This window comes from Dermochelys coriacea, chromosome 22, assembly GCF_009764565.3.
Source record: "Dermochelys coriacea isolate rDerCor1 chromosome 22, rDerCor1.pri.v4, whole genome shotgun sequence".
NCBI classification, from domain to species: Eukaryota; Metazoa; Chordata; order Testudines; family Dermochelyidae; genus Dermochelys; species Dermochelys coriacea.
The window spans coordinates 13,560,971-13,578,209 of record NC_050089.1 but is presented as its reverse complement, the minus strand read 5'-3'; the positions used below and the strand labels follow the sequence as shown (position 1 = coordinate 13,578,209).

Genomic DNA, 17,239 nt, shown 5'->3' with positions numbered 1-17,239 from the left:
CAGGGCTGTCCACATTAGGCAGAGATACAGAACAATGAGACTCGGGTCATACATACAAATGAAGTTAATAAGCCACATACTAGTCCCACCTTAGCCCATACACCCCTATGGGTCTCTGATGCCATTCATCGATATGGGAAATCCTTTCATGGCCCCCTTAAAACAGCTCAGCTCCTCTTGTGGCAGTTATCGTGGCCACGCTAGCGGGTTTTGGCATGTGTCAGGTGACAAAGTGAATGCAGTTCTCAAAGGGCCTGGAACTTGGCCACTAGCCAAAGGTAGCAAATGATACTGAGCTAACACATAAGAACTTCAGTGGAAGATTGGCTTTTATGATCCACAATTTTCCTTCCTCTTAAAATGACCACCCTGCTCCGATACTGCGAGGCCTGCTGGCCAGCCTCACACAGTTGCAAACATTCCACTAGCAGGGCACCACCAAGACGAACTTCCTCCACGCAACACCCCATGGCCCCAACAGGAGCAATAGTGCCACTTGGTGTTACTGACCTACAATTTCAATGAGAGTGGCCAGGATGACCCCATCTCGGAGATCCTGCCTCAGGTCTTGCACTGGCTTTATTACTGGCTTCTTCTTCAGCTGGGAATTCACCCAGGCCACGTACGCCTGTAGTTGCTGCTGTAAACAGAAAAGAAAACAAAATTTTGCAAGTCGCTGTTGTTTTAGGAAGTAGTTGCACATCTCTTACCTTTCACTCAACCATATGTTCGCTTAGATCACAAGTACAAATAGGTTTCATCCTACCACCTACATGACACTGGTTCACAAAACAAAACCAGCGTTCTGTTTGGAGTAACTCGGTACAACCCAGAACTGGAACAGCAGGAAGAACTGCAGGTCAGGACCAAGAGGCATCAGCACAGCTTAGAAGGAAGCTTGCATTGAACCTGCCTGAGGCTGCAGTATATCTGGTTCAAAGCAACCACTGCCAGTCCCTCACTTTTATTCCCAGCATTAATTCACTTATAAAATGTTAAAAAACAAAAATTACTTACTTTCAGATATTTAAAAAATAAAGAAATATAGCTTAGTTGACAGTTAAAATAACCAGTGTAATTTGCAGTGAATTACACTAATTGTTAACGAAATTATTGGATTTGATAATGGGCCAATTTCACTTTGGTATATGGTCCTGACATTCTTGGGCTCAACTTTCCACACCCTTGGCACCTTGTAGTCATCATTTACATCAGTGCAAGAAAGCACAAACTGTGTGAAGAACACTACCACTCTAACTGGGTAGTCTTTTACATTGTCTTTGCACAGGTGTAACTGACAGCAGGAGGCAACAGATAATGGAGAACCAGGTTTTTGAGCCACCTAAGTAGTCATCTGGTGTCAGGGGCTGATATGCAAAAGCAGTCCCATGTGCATGTGTAAGGGGTTCACTTTTTCATTCCTATACTTTACATGAGATGTTAGTGGCTAGTAGAAGCCCTGGTGAAACTGGAATTCCTTTGGGACAAGGGCTTGTGCAGCACGTGGAGTGTAATCAGATTTATCCCTTTATGGGATTACCTCCCTTTTCACTAAGCTTCCCATTATTCTGCAGCTGCGGCGGGTTTTAAGTCTCCATTCCACATTATCTCAGCAATATCAGTCATCATTTATGCTTCTACACCCTGCCACAAAGTCATATTCTAATAACAAAATCACTTGTAATCATCCTGACAAGGAAAATCCAACTTTAAACACAACACAGCTCAGTCTGTCTGCTCAGAAAGGTGCCCGGACACTTATGTTCAATTGGTTCTGCTCACTCAGCAGATAAGTTTGGAGCATGGTGTGAGAGGCACACTTGGGCGGTTGCTCAATTTGTTGTAAAAAACAAAAGTGGTAGTGCTGAGTGGGAAGTCTAGACTTTGGGAGACACATGAGACTAATTCAGGCTTGCTGGAGTGGATTTTGTCTCCCCTGCTTAGAGTCCAGTATAGTCAGTGCTCTAACTCATGTAGTGTAAATTAGTTCTGAAAGTACCAATAGCTATCAATTTCGCCTGCCCAGTTGAAAATATCACCGGCTTCCACTGAACAGGAACACGAACCATGAAGCATAAATACAACAAGCATAGTCCACTCATACAATAGGTACAAGAGGATGATCCCACATTGGTTTTCAGGTCAATAGTAAGAACTAGCCCTGCTAAAGTGCAAGGAGGAGTTGAGTTCCTATGTGACCTAAGTTAGATAGAAGCACCTGGGCCCAAGAAGTGAGGGGCCTGTGACTTTACACCAGGATCCAGCCACATAACACAATTTAATTTCAAGGACAGACCAGAACTCAAACCTTCTATTACACAAAGATTCAGTGAAGCTTTAATTTATTCAAGTAATTATCAGTGGAAGAGAGAGATGTTTATTTACAGAGCCATCTGTTACCCTCTGAAACAGCTACAGCATCCTTATGGAAAAGTCCTATACAATTCAATATGGTTCCATAGAGATTGAACAGGGTTACATAGAAACTATTTCAAAAACCTATAAACTGAAAGAGAATGATCTCCTTTTTACACATTTTTTTATTAACCATTCTATAGGAATCTACCTTAGGGGTAAAAATCTCTACTAAATTCTATAGGATGGTCCAAAATACTATAGAAAGGTTGCCATATTCTATTAGATTCTGTGGGTCTTTTCCCTGTAAGTAACTCCTTTTTCACACAAAGGAAATAAGTTATATAAAAATACAGCCTTATGATTAACAATTTAATACTTTTCCCTTTGTTTTCTCCCATTCTTTGCACACAAAATAAAAATCACTATTTTTGGGTAGGCATTTTTACTGGTATGCAGTAATTAGTATCGTAATTAGAAAATCACTTTTAAAGCCCTGTAAAATTTACACTTTAAATAATCCTCTCCAAAAAGACAACTTTTTGTGGCTGTGCAATAGTGATGTCGCTATTACAAAGGGAAGGATTTCACAGTCGTTACTTTTTTCAGAGTAGCAGCCGTGTTAGTCTGTATTCGCAAAAAGAAAAGGAGTACTTGTGGCACCTTAGAGACTAACAAATTTATTAGAGCATAAGCTTTCGTGAGCTACAGCTCACTTCATCGGATGCATTTGGTGGAAAAAACAGAGGAGAGATTTATATACACACACAGAGAACATGAAACAATGGGTTTATCATACACACTATAAGGAGAGTGATCACTTAAGATAAGCCATCACCAGCAGCAGGGGGGGGAAAGGAGGAAAACCTTTCATGGTGACAAGCAAGGTAGGCTAATTCCAGCAGTTAACAAGTAGCAAGTCGTTACTGCTACAATACTGCAGACTTTCATTTAATTAGCATGTTTAGTATTTTTTCCCCATTCAGAGCATCAGATTTTCCTGGTGCAGTTCAGACTGTTGGTTTGTTCATCCATAGCTTATTATGTGTCAAGAAAACTCTACCAGCTAATTAGTTTAGTGCAGGACTCCAGAGATACTCTGATTTCTGCAAAGCTAAAAGCCCAAGCGGCAGCCTGTTATTTCTGGCAGCTGAGATGAACAGGTGAATGAATTTCCCAAGAAAAAAATAGACATAAAAGTTTAATGACCTAAAAATTGTAGAGTGGTGTTAAATGCACTAAGGGACAAAACCAAAAGCCCTTATTCCAGACAAAGAACTCCACGTGTCCATATTTTAGTAAATGAAAAAAGGAGAGCAAATTTTGTGAGGATGTATTCTGCAAATAGAAACAAGCATTTTTACACAGCAGATTTCATCCTTCAGGACAAAAGAAACACTTCCTGCACCATATTTCTCAATGAGATCAGATCCGACTTCTGTATTTTTCTCCATTCAGTTCTTGAAGGTACAAAGAGTTACACTTGTTCCAAAATCGGGAACAGGTCATGAAATTTACTGCACAACTTTGACATTCTCTCTGCATTCTTCTTTACCAAACATCTGAAAAACAGGTTGGGGATAATTTGGAGTCTCCTTGTCTGTCTGAGGTTCTTCCAGGTGTTAACTGCTCAGGAATTTGTTTGGTAAGCTTCTGTTAGCATCATGTATCAACTGGCAATCACAAAAAAAGAGTTTTCTCTGGAAAATAATTCTATCCATAACGCTATAACACTAAGTTTAATTAGCAGAAAAGACAGTGGCTACTTTTGAAAATGTTAGTGTCCAGTTTGTATAGTGATGAGCTTGTTAGAAATGCTGACAGGCAGATTTCTCAGAATGTGATACAGGTATGTACTAGGTATGAAAAGATACTCAATATAAAAAATGTCTGTACTTACTGGAAAGACAATGTGTGCTTTATAATTCTTCCCACAAATGTAATGTTTTACTTCCTCTTTCTGATTATTTATAGAACTCAACCTATCTGGGAATGTAACTAGTCATGTTTCCTTGTTCCCTTAGTGGTCCACATTTTCCCCTACTTGTTTTAGGTCTGTATGGAAATTCCTGCAAAAGACACTGAAAAGTTTCACCTTGGGATAATTAGCCAAGATTAGTAACAATATTTGAACTCTGGATACAGCCGTGGGCAATAAAAAAGGGAAGCTGGAGTCTGCAGTCTGTCCCTTTTCCCAGCCTCTCTCTCTCTCTCTCTCTAGGGAAGATTTTTCCATAGTGCTAATTAATAGTTTTCATCTGTGCAAAGGATATTTAAGATCTAAAAATTATCCACTATTCTTTTATTCTGGAGAATCACAATCACCCAACAGATCTCACTAGCATAGTTGGCATCAGGGTCTAGCAGCCTCATTAAGCCAATGCTGTCAAAATTCCCTGTGTTACACTTCTTTAAATTAATATCCTTTGAGTCAGGGTGTTCTCTCTTCTGCTTCAGCCTTTTGCTTGCTGAACAGCAAGCAGGGCTCCCTTCTCTTACCCTCGCTTCTTCCATTTCTCAAGAACTGGCTGTCTCTGCAACACGGTCATCAGCCCTAGATCAGCATTTCTCAGGCACTTAAGGCTGCAGACACTGGACAAGATTTTGAACCTAAATACAGCTTCTTTAAATTGCTCTGGTGGCATGAAGGAACCACAATAGCTCAGAGAAAGAACGAGGAGTACTTGTGGCACTTTAGAGACTAACAAATTTATTTGAGCAAAAGCTTTCGTGGACTAAAGCCCCCTTCATCAGATGCATGTAGTGGAAAATACAGTAGGAAGATGTATATATATATATACACACAGAGAACATGAAAAAATGGGGGTTGCCATACCAGCTCTAACAAGACCAATTGATTAAGGTGAGCTATTATCAGCAGGAGAAAAAAACTTTTGTAGTTATAATTAGGATGGACCATTTCTAACAGCTGACAAGAAGATGTGAGTAACAGTAGGGGGGAAATTAGCATGAGGAAATAGTTTTTAGTTAGTGTAATAACTCATCCACTCTCAGTCTTTATTCAAGCCTAATTTAATGGTGTCCAGTTCGCAGATTAATTCCAGTTCTGCTGTTTCTCATTGGAGTCTGTTTTTGAAGTTTTTTTGTTGAAGAATTGCAACTTTTAGGTCTATAATTGAGTGTCCAGGGAGGTTGAAGTGTTCTCCAACTGGTTTTTGTATGTTATAATTCTTGACGTTTGATTTGTGTCCATTTATTCTTTTGCGTAGAGACTGTCCGTTTGGCCCATGTACATGGCAGAGGGGCATTGCTGGCACATGATGGCATATATCACACCAGAGGAATTCTCAAAGTGCAGGACCAGTGTAGGGCCAATGTACATTCTACTCCACAATGTTTTCCTGCAGTCCCAGTATGGGGGCATGTTGGGCATGGGATGGGGAGTGGTCAAAGTGTTCTGCGCTGCCTATGGGGCCGCTCAAATTTATAATGGGGCCCCTCTGGCCCCCAGAGCAGCTCAGAATCCAGGCGGCACAAGGTGATATTAAAACATCTTTCTACCCCATTCCTCCTATACTTCACTTTCTGTGTTGTGTCTCCTGACAGACCACAAATCTGAGTGAGAAGAACTGATGAGCCTGAAAGAGGAGTAATTGATGCAGCAAAAGACACCCATGCCTGGTGGGAAAGAGAGAAGATGGAAAGAATAGAGCAGCCATTACTGTTTCCCTCATCCCCCCTTCCTCATACCTTGTGATTGTTTGTTACATCCACTTGTGGTGTCATGTCTTTATTAGACTGTAAGAATTCTGGGACAGGGATCATCTTTTACTTTGTATTTGTGCAGCACCTATCACAATGGGGCCTGATCCTGACCGCGGCCCTGTATGTGCTACTTCAATACTAATAAATAATATTAAGGTGTCCTAAGCATGGGAGCAGAACAGACAGAGAGAGAAGCCCAGGCCAGGGACAAGGAAACAAGCTCCAAGTCTGGTAGAGGAGGCAGAAAGAGGGGCCCCAGGCCTGGACTGGGGAAGCCCATATACTTCCCTGCCCGCTCAGGCCCATAGCCCTGACAGCTACTCAGACCCTAACCTATTCTAATGTTGAAACTTTGCTCTTTGAGTTGAAGAGGAAGCTCCCACAGGGTCTATTACACTGGCTCCTATGACACCATTACGCTGCTGGCTCCTGCCAACTACAGATGCTTCCAAACAACAGAGGATTTAACAAATCCCTGGAGCTTCCCCTTGCTGTCTTATAATCAGGTCTGGCTCATGGCTGCATCCCAAAGTGTTCTGAGTGGTAACAGCTATTGGTCTAGCCACCCCAGCCTCCTTCTTTTCCTGAAGAACTCACCCTTGAACCAGTTGCTGCTCAACAACTTGCCCAATCTCTGTCACTAACAGGCTGTTTAACCTGAGTTTTGGTCCAGCCATATCCTGGGCTCCGTGGGGCAGGAATAGGTTCTGGTCCCACACCTCAATCTGAATTTCTCTCAGAAGTGGGGATTTTTTTTTTAGGACTAACATAGCACCCTCAGCCCAAAGATTTACTATACAGAGCACAGATTATTAGGATTGCAAAGGGGTTAAGATTAATCCTATTTAAATTAACACGGCTTTGTGTCCCAAAAGGGGGCCGGCTTTACCTGAGCTCTGGGAATGGGAAAGTAACTGCCTTATCTGGAGCTGCCTGGGGCCCAGATTGCTGAAGCTCCCAGGCAGTGTTTTTCTCTTATATTCAGATCACTATGGATGTCCCTAAAAGATCTTTCAGGACAGGGCCAGACTTTGAAGGAATGGACCCTGGGGCCAGCTGCTGTCGTAGACACACATAGCTCCTTCTGCGGGTGAATCACAGCTGGGAACTCTCAAAGTTGTCCATTGAGCACAGCACTGATAGGGGCAGGATCATAACTGTACAATATTTCTAGGTGAGCAGTTTTGCTATTTTAATTACAAAGTACCCAGGACTGAGGAGGTAGCTCAGACCCAACTGATGATGGGACAGCTTTTGCAGGGCTCAGAACTACTCACCCCAGGAACTGTTTTGCTTCCAGTAACAGGGAGCTATAACCATTTTTCAGTGCAAAAAACACCCCTTTAGGGTGAGCGCCTCTTCTCAGGCACTGGAGGCACTTAACGGTTAATTAGTATTATCTAATACTTATGTTGCAGTAGAGTCTGGAGAGTGCAGTCAAGATTCAGGCCCCATTGGGCTAGGCACTGTAGAAACACACAGGAAGACAATATAATTTATAATTAAGGAGACAAGTGACATACAAAGGGTGAGGGGAGAGGAATACAATAGAATATATATAATTGTGTACGTATTTGCTTTTTTCATTATAAATAGATGAAGTAAGAGTCAACTATCCGCATCTGCCCCTCAAGCAGTCATTAACTGGCCGATATATTTTGGGAGAGTCACAGCAGAAGTATGTCTTGAAGAGAGAACTGACAGTAGAGCAGCCTTATAGACTGGTTCAGGGAGGGTCTTCCATGTGTAAGTAGCAGTGTGGATGAAGGTGCAGAGACTGTTTTATGAGACGCTGATAAAGAGGTGGATGAGGCAGGCACTGCTAGCAGAGCGGAGATGGCAGGGTTGACATGGTAGAACCCATGGGCAAACAAACAGGAAGGAGTAGAGCTGGGAAGGATCCTGAAAGTGAGGACCAGAAACGTGAACTTGATGCAGTGAAGCAGGAGGAGCTCCGAGAAGGATTCAAAGAAGGGAGTGACAAGATCAGAGAGACAAGCAAGGAAAATGATCGCAGTAGACTGTGGGGATGGAGGACAGTGTGAGTGCTAAGGAATCAGGAGACAGAAGGTTGCAGTAATCAAGGTGGGATATGAAGAGGACTTGGACAAGCGTTTCAGGTGTCTAGGCAAAGAGAAAGAACTGGATCATGGACATATTATCACGGAAGAAGCAGCAAGATTTGGATATGGGCTAGATGTGCAGGGGAAGAGAGCGCAAGAAGTCAAAGATGATATCCAGATGATACTGTTTGTCACCAGTGACAAGGAGAGGAAGGTAAAGAGTAGATAAGATACAAGAGATTGGTGGGAATAGCTAAGGCATGTGAGGGAGAACTCACAACAGATGTGTTGTTTACTTCCTTTCTGAACTTCAAACTTACGCCTCATTACATGCCAAAGGCAAGTGGCTCTCTCAAAAACCACATGCCCCATTATGTGTTAATATTTACATAAAACAGTTTAGATACATATGAGGAACAGAGTGTGCCAGCTTGTGGAGTCAAGACTCCTAGGTTCTATTCCTTGTTACAGAAATGATGTGCGACTTTGGGCATGTCACTTACTCTCTGTCCGTTTTGTTTTCCCTGTCTGTAAAAGAGGGATATTTATCACCACCATGCTAAAATGTGTGGACATCCTGGAAAGGAGGGTGGGTCATAGAAGGGGAAAGTACCCAACACCATCTCTTTCCAATGTCACATGACTCAGCCTGCCGGTGGAAAGAAGGAAAGCATTAACAGCATCAGCAGCATTAATATTCCTCTCCTGCTTCTCCCATCTCAGTCTCAAAATGAAATACATAAGTTATATAGGGCTTGTACTGAATTAGGATTGTACCTGGCACTTAACTGGTTGGTTTGCCCCTTTCCCCAGTTGAGAGAGAAGAGAAATAACTAGCACTTGTAGTGTGACATCTCCCATGAGCCTTAGTTGCTCTAGGCATTCCCATCAGCCCAGTGTAACTTACCATCTGCCACTTAGGGCTCAATTCCCTCTCCTTTCTAGCACAGTATCAGTGGGGAGTCAGCCAGGTCTGCCTGGCAGTAAACAAAACATCATGCTTTAAGGGCAGGTTCCTGTGCCTTCATGTACTAGTCTGCCCTTTATTTTACCCCTTTTTAGAGTCCCACTTGCATGGGACAGTACAGGGATAACTCCCTTGAAACTTTCAAAACTCTCTCAGAGGTTTGGGGGCTGCTTGTTTTGAAGTTCATCTAGCCTCTTCTGCTTTCAGAAGACAGCATAGTTGATATAACAAATCCCTGACTTTTCTTGGGTTCTGAACTTCTTGCGACCTCTTCCCCATGGACTCTCACTGCCATCTTCATCTGCTTCTGGGAAAAGGCGCTTCTTTATTTCCAAATTTATTTGGTGACAGAAAAGGTCTCAAGTGTCTGAATCTCTCCCCATGGCTGGGCTTGGGGGTTCAATCTAGGATGGTAACAGGTCTCACAGTCTTTCCTCTGCTTTTCCTTTACATCTTATGAATACTGCTCACAGAACAAGTCTAGCGAGATCAGTAAGAAGCATTCTGTGCCCACTGCCCTCATGCTGTGGGGCTGGTTTCAGTATTAAAGTAATTCAGTGTCCTGGATGTTCAGAGCACTGAGCCAAGTGTCTGCAGCAATGAAGCTCAAAGGCCAGCCTAATTGCATCAGGACATAATGTGTTTAAGGCCTTGCATGGTTTCTAAGCTCTCTGACATTATCTTAATTAGAAGATCTCTGTAATCTCCCATGTTCTTCCACTTTGAAAAAAGAAAAGGAGTACTTGTGGCACCTTAGAGACTAACAAATTTATTTGAGCATAAGCTTTCGTGAGCTACAGCTCACTTCATCGGATGCAAATGCATCTCTGAAACCTTCCACTTTGAGTTTCTGTTGGTTTTGTTTTGACTAGGTCTTTGTAGAAGCAGAGAATAAAACCCCATAAACAAATAGAACAATGTTACCCTCCAGACCAGCATAAAATGATTCATCCTGGAAAGAGATGCCTGGGTCTGATTCAGGCTGCCAAATACACTGGAGCAGCCTGGATCTGGCCTCCATGTAATGAAACCCAGGACACTGTGGGCCTGACTGAGTCCAGAATGTCTATGTGGGGTATGTTACAGCCAAGGCTGCTCATTCATAAAACGTTCACTTCAAAGCTTGACATTCAATTTCTTTCAAAACAACGTTTGGGCCAGTGTAAATTCTTTCTTATTCAGTATAAGGCCTGTCCCAAGCACATAGAATTTCTCAGTCATGGCTGCACTATCTGGAAAGGAGGCATTAGTGAAATTTTGCACAGATAAGAAGGCAGAGATAGTACATTAGTTGTAAAAAACAAAGGTGCATCAAAAATCTTGACATAGCATCCAAGCGGGTGGTGAAGCAGGTCAGAATCAAAAAGAACTACTTGAACCATCACCCATATTTGGAATTGAACGTGGGCATTTTTAAAATTCTGGAGTGTTTGGAGAAGTGCTTTTAGCTGACTTGCTGAGATATGGAGAGAAATATCATCTGGGGGTTCTGCTGGAATTCTAGCCAGAACTGCAAAAACTGTTCTCCATGAGATTTCTGGCCCAGTTTTGAAGACCCAAAAGTTGCAAACCACTGGGAGAAGCGACCTAGCCAATCCCTTATACCACACTATTTCCCGAGTGTGATGATAATAGCTTCCCAATTGGGGTGCTTTAGAATGATTATGTCTAGGAATTTACAGAACTCTACTTTCAGGAATGATTTGATGAGAGAAAACAATACCTGTGGAGGAAGGAATAAAGCCTGAATGTTGACCTAGCCTTGGCTCCTTCCCTTTTTATGCCTGAACATAGAACACTGGGAATATTCAACAGGATTTTCATGCCTGCCTTCCAGTTTGTATGGTCTTCAGCTAAATTGTTGCTTCAGATCAGTAAACTAATCTCAAACAATGGTCCCCAGTTTAATTAGCTGGATTTTTTTAAAAAATAGAAGCACAGGGTCCTCTTCTGCCCTCCTTTATACCATGTAGCCCTACTGAAATTATTGGGGGTATGTGGCCATGACCAACAGAAGAATTTGGCCCAAAGACTTTAGACTGGATGTGCCCAAAGCTGTAGAAAGCCATTGACCAGGTCTCTCAAATTGTTGAAGGGATATTCCAGTCAGCTCTGTGTGGTCAGGATGTGTGTAATTCACTAAGCAGAGTTCTAAACTCAGCTGTCTAAACTCACCTTTCTAAATACAGATCTCACACAGTAACATCTCTAACCCTCCATTTAAAACTCCTAGTTTGGCAGAACAGTATGTCTGGCTCCAAGTACAGAGGAGCTGGAATCTTTACTTCTGAAATCACTTGCTCAAGTCCTGGCAGTAATGGCTGGGTGGGAATGACAGCCACCATTGGAATCCCAGCTAGGCTGCCATTTGCTCCAGGGAGGGGAATAAGTTACTGGCCTGTGAAGATTGTTTGGTCTATGAGGGAGCAGCTTGTTGGCAGAGTTTCAAATGCCAACTCAAGCTCCAAGAGGTACGTGAAGGATGAGGTGATGGGCTAAAAATGCATTTCACACATTAGCCAAAAGAAGACAAGGGCAAGAATTTCCAGAGCTCCCAACCACCTAACATGGCATTTGTCTATAACAATTTCTCTTAGAAATTTCCCCATTTTCTCCTTTCTTTCAGCCACAACCAAGGTCCCTCTTGGGCTTCAAAGGGGGTATCCCCATATTTCCCGCAAGAAAATCAGACTCCAGCCAATAGAAGGGGCAGAGCCAATGTGATAACAAAGGAGTTGTTGCCCATTCCAGGTCTAACCCCCGTATGGCAGCATATAATACCCAAAGGCACTGACTAATAATCCTCTTCATTCAGCCTCCAGAGCTCTGAGAATTAACCATTTGGAGACTCATATTTTGATCAGAAAATCATGCCTGAAATGTAATTTTAACACCTTCTGTCACTCAAGAGCTTCTTAAATCCACACGGACTTATTAGTGATGCTGCAAACTCCACACTCTCTCTTCTGTCCATGCAGACTCAGGTCTTAGCAGTGCTGGGTACAGCTCAGGGAGTCAGCGAGCCTGAGACGGTTGGCAAATTTTCAAATATGTTATTTTCAGAAATATCATTTCTAGAGCCAAAGAAGAGTAATTGGGAATTACAGACCCTATTTTTGTTATGGTAAAGTCAGGCCCAGATTAATCAATGAGCACTCGGTGCACTTGCACAGAGCCCCTATCTCAGGGCGCCCCCTAACTACCCAGAAACAAAAACAAAAACAAAACTGAGTGGCGCAGCAACTCACACAAATTTGGCCCAGCTGCTCTTCTATCTTGATGCGGCTATATGAATGCAAGTTGTGCAATGGGAGTGAGCAGAGCTGGGTGGCCGGGATCAGGAGGAGCCACCCTAAACCAGCACAGAAGCAGAGCGCTGAGCCAGGGGGATGCTGGTGAGTGCCCAGGAAGATCCCAGGGGCAGTGGGTAAGGAGCTGGAAGTGAATTGCTGGTGGGCTATGTGGGTGAGGGTGAAGAGTAGAAGGGCTGTGGGTGAATGGAGGTTGTTGGGGGTGGTGGGGTTGGGGTCCAGGATGCTGAGGGCTGCGAAAAGTGGGGCTGCGGTGAGTGGGATGTATGTCAGGGCTACTAGAATATCAGGATAAGTGAGGGCTTGTAGAGGGTTGCTGGGGTATATCGGGGGGGGGCATTCAGGGATCTCTGTGTGGGGGGTTGGAGGGACAGGGCATTTGAGGGTCTGTGTATGGGGTGGTGAAAGAGTGGCATTCTGGGATGGGCTATGTAACGGTGGGGTGCTTTAAGAAAGGAGGGGAAGCCCCTAATTTCCATAGTGCACAGGGTGCCAAAATTCTTTAATTTGGACCTGAATACAGTTAGAAACCCCAAACATTGTGGGCCCAATTCTTGGCTCAGCTGCTCTAGAACCATAAAGGGCTGTACAGCAGTGAAACTGACCTCCAGGGAATACTCCCCCCCCATGTGTATGTGGCCCCACTTGGCTCAGAGCTGGTAGAATAGCTCTATACCAACCTTCCCCTAACAAGCCTCGGGGTAGGGGCCTGCCAGAGAAAGGAGATGCGGGGTGACTGAAATGCAGTACCCTCTGGAGTTGTGGGCACTCAGTGTAAGTTAGAGTCCTGAGGCTGCTGTAACTTACACAACAGCAAGGCAGGCTGCACCACAACCTATTACATGCCCACACACACACACCTTGTACATTTAGGCCAGGAGATGAAAAAGAGAGAATCAGGAGCAGTGTGATGAGGCCAATAAATTAGAGAACAAATCCTATTCAGACCCTCTCTTCAGTTTCCTGCATTCTGGGCTGTTGCTGCTATAGGAATCACGACACCTTGAGCTGAGAGTACATAGAGCTAGTGCTTAGCAACAGGTTCTGTACGTTTAAAAATAGCTGGAACATTTCCCCTATATTTTAGTCTGTTTCTAAGCAGCAATGAAGTGGCTCACAGCCAGGGAGAGGGGGCTGTCAAATTCACAATTTAACCACTTTTGCACCACTGTGCATCAAATGAAATTGCACCTTGCCCAAAGCCAGCTACCTACTTCAGTTCTGATTCTTTAGCAGACCGGGAGCTAATACTTAAAACTGTCATTAGTTGTGCTGTTGGATGTGCCATCTTTCCCCTGAGATATAAAACTCAGCTCTTGAACACTTGTCATCATTTATTACAACCCATTTTTTTTTTGCAAGAATTGGGTTTTAATGCCAGTGTCCTGAACAATTTCTACCTCAAATATTCATATTCTGCCTCCATTTATCTGCCCCCCAGCTTTAATTTTTCACTTCCTATCCTAAACTCTTGCACAGCCATGTTCTAAATAGCCATCCTGTTCTACCCTAGAGATGATTACATTTCAGTGCTGGGTGAAATGATTCTTGCATGTGCATATGTATATAAATATTTTATACAATCAGCGATGCACTTTGGGATCCATTTGGAAAAGGTGCTATAGATAAATAAAAACTTGTATTTCTGTTTATTATTTGTAAAGAGACTGCTCAGTGCACAAGAAACAAACTCTACTTACAGTTCTGCTGTCTGGGAACAAGCTGCTTTATTCAACTACATAACAGACTGGGGGGAAACAGGCACTAACTAGGAAGTAAGGGAGGAGTGGAGCATGGTTCCCATCCATAATACTCACTGTAACCCATTTAACTCCTTGACCACTTTTATTACAGTTTTTTTTATCACACATGACACAGAAGCCAACACCACCACTCACACTCTACTGACCACAACTTCATTTCAGTTATTTTGCTGCAATGTAATAACAACTCCCCTTAAGTCTCCTCCGACGAAACCAAGCCGAGGTAAGGAGACCGCAGAGAAGAAATGATCTGTAACAGACATCTGAGTATCAATCATTTTTATCCCTATAGACTAACAGGGTATTTAAACTTTTGCAGGACACAAGTGGGAGAAATGTCCCTGTGAATTCCTTTGTTTCCCTCAATGTAAGCAACCTCTGTCTTCCTTTGACTCTGCCCAAATGGTTGCCTCCCCAACATCTGGTAAAAGACCGTACCAAGACACATGGTAGCTGTGATACCAGAAATTTCACTCCATTCCTGCCTGCAGTGGGTTGTTTTGTAAGTGGCACCTGATCCTGCTTTCCCCAACTGGGAACTTTGCTGATCACTTCTATAACACAATGGGCAGATCCTGTTGATTGTGCTATTTTCCTACGCACGTAGCTTTAGCCCCTAAGATCGTTTCTAAAGGCCCTGGAAGTGCTGACCAAATCCCCTATCCCTAGACAGGCAGCTCTGTGCATTGATGCTATTTGCTTGAAATCTACAGTGGTCATCCATCTGGTTAAATACATCTTGGCACTTCTGCAGGATATAATTACCTCTGAAGTTTAACAAGAAGGAAAGTCACTAAAAGGCAAGATGCCAGAGTTTTTTCATTTTAAATTGACTGCTGAACTCCCCATACAACACACCATTCCCTACCCAAGCTGTTGCCTCAAGAATAGTTTCTGGCACCTTGCAGAGGGTGTTTTAGTGCCACAGCCTCCTCTCCAGGCTGGTTTTTCAAAGCCTTTTTTCTTTAAATAAACATAAGGTTTCCATTCAAGCCCACATGTAACAGACTTTGCCCTTAACAGTCAGAGATCATCAAATAGTTGCTGCCGGTATCTTGGAGTAGAGGCTTCTTTCACCCAGAATCTCAAATGGTTCCACTGCACCAATTCAAACAAATCAAAGACCTAGTTTAAAGTTTGTCAGATCAAATCTGGATGAAACATTATTCAAAACTTCAAGGAAGAAAAGGAACATTGTCCCTTTATATTCAGGGTTAGACAGCAGCCAGCTCTGCATACAATGTAGGAGAAAGGGAGTCGGGAGCCTTGTGTCCTTGGGAAAAAGCTGGGCACAATGTGGCTGAAGAGTGCTGGGGATGATGCTATGTCAAGACAAAAATGTGTACCCTCCAAGGAATAGGAAGTAGCCAAGGAGGCAGCATGATCTGATATACAGGGCACTGGACTTGGAATCAAGAGACCTAGATTTTATTCCTAGCCTGTGACTCACTGTAAACTTGGGCAAGTGACGTCGCCTCTTTCTGCCTCAGTTTCGCATTAGTAAAGCAGGAATGACAATTTTTACCTTTCTCTGTAAAGCACTTTAAGGTTTATGGAAATAACAATAATTACTTAACTGTTAATATTATTATTAATATATCCTGCAAAAGGATGGCAAAGCTGCTGCTGAGGAATCAATGCATAATCTAGCCCAAGGTCATTTAGTGAGTCTGTCCGAGCTGGGACTAGAACCCTAGCTGCTTGACTCCTAATCCTGTACCTTAACCACAAGGCATCTTTCCTCTGTTAATAGCCTCGCTGCTGGCCAGGCACAGGGGCTTCTCTGTCAAAGTGATCAGAAACCCTACTTGGCCAAGCACTGAGGGATCACAGTACCTTGGTAAGAAGAAAAGAATCTCTCAGTGTAAATCAACGTCTGGTAAACCCCAGCTATGTTTTCTGATGCTTGGTACTTGTGGTACAGCAGAATTACCAAGCAGCAGCTGCCTGGCAACTCATAGACCAGATGGGCAACCTGGCAGGGCCATGTGGCATTAGCAGTTCTTTCATCTCCCTGCCTTTCTTGATCTGAATAAGCTTTAAGCATCTTGAACCTGATTCTCCACTTCCTTACAACAGCGTAAAACAGGAATTACAAAGTCAGTGGAGTTACACTAGAGTAAAGCTGGTGTGAGACCAGAATCAAGCCCACTATGTGGAAAATATCAAAGCCTCTAAGGAGTCACATATAGCCTAGTCATTGAAATCCACCCTTAGTTGAGCCACCACATATCAAGAGTCACGGCCCCATAGCAAGTATACAGGGATAGGAGTGACAGTAATGATCTGAGCTACTACAGGCAGGGAGATAGGAAAAAGTAAAAAACAGCTCTCCATGGTGAATTCTATTAGCCAAAAACAGTATTCATTACAAAGGGATACCTATGGTAGATTTTTTCTGCTAAGATCTCAACAGTTGAGAGAGAGAGAGATCTATCATGGACCAAGAAGAACAGAAGAGCTGAGAGAACCACATTGGAGAGAGACTCTTCAATGCCAGAGAATTACTCTAACTTAAAAAAAAGGCTCTTTCACTGGCACTTGGATCTCACAGAGATGGGTACTATTTAAGAACCTACATATAAAAATAGATATAACAAACCCTGTTAATGCAATAAGACAGACTGTACATGCATAAAAGTCAGGCAGTTCCCATCACAGCAACCACTCAGCTAAAACCCTGCAGCGCAGGGACTATTATTATTTCCCACAACTAAGTGGCAATTCTGAGACTCTTGCTGCTGTCAGGCAGTGGCACTCTGATTCAGAAAAGATTCACACAGGGGTCCTGGAAGAGTCCTCAGTGTTTCATCCTCCAAGGAGGAGTCAGCCCTATGGAAAGACCATGCACGTTCTTCAAACACAAGCCTGGAAGGAGCAAACAGCCACTTTAGGCAACACATTGCTCATAAACAGCCACCTACTGAGTCTGTCAAAGGAAATGATCCTCCTATTTCCAAAGGAAAGTATGAACAGGGGAATAATTGTTGAACTTCAGCAGCATTAACTGCTTGGAGCTGTCAGTGCCTTTTCTGACATGTTTAATGAAGCTCT

General features: G+C 43.2%; 1 protein-coding gene across 5 annotated transcripts in view; it reads right to left on the bottom strand.

Moving 5' to 3' along the window:
- Positions 1 to 17,239, bottom strand: part of DIXDC1 (DIX domain containing 1) — a 70,735-nt gene that overhangs the window by 38,353 nt on the left and 15,143 nt on the right. For 4 of the 5 annotated variants that reach the window (XM_043500972.1, XM_038380963.2, XM_038380962.2 and 1 more), the window contains one exon: positions 511 to 640. In XM_043500972.1, the coding sequence (XP_043356907.1) occupies positions 511 to 640 (130 nt within the window). Of the gene's footprint in view, positions 1 to 510; positions 641 to 17,239 lie in introns of those variants that run through there. The other variant, XM_043500973.1, reaches the window with a different exon arrangement.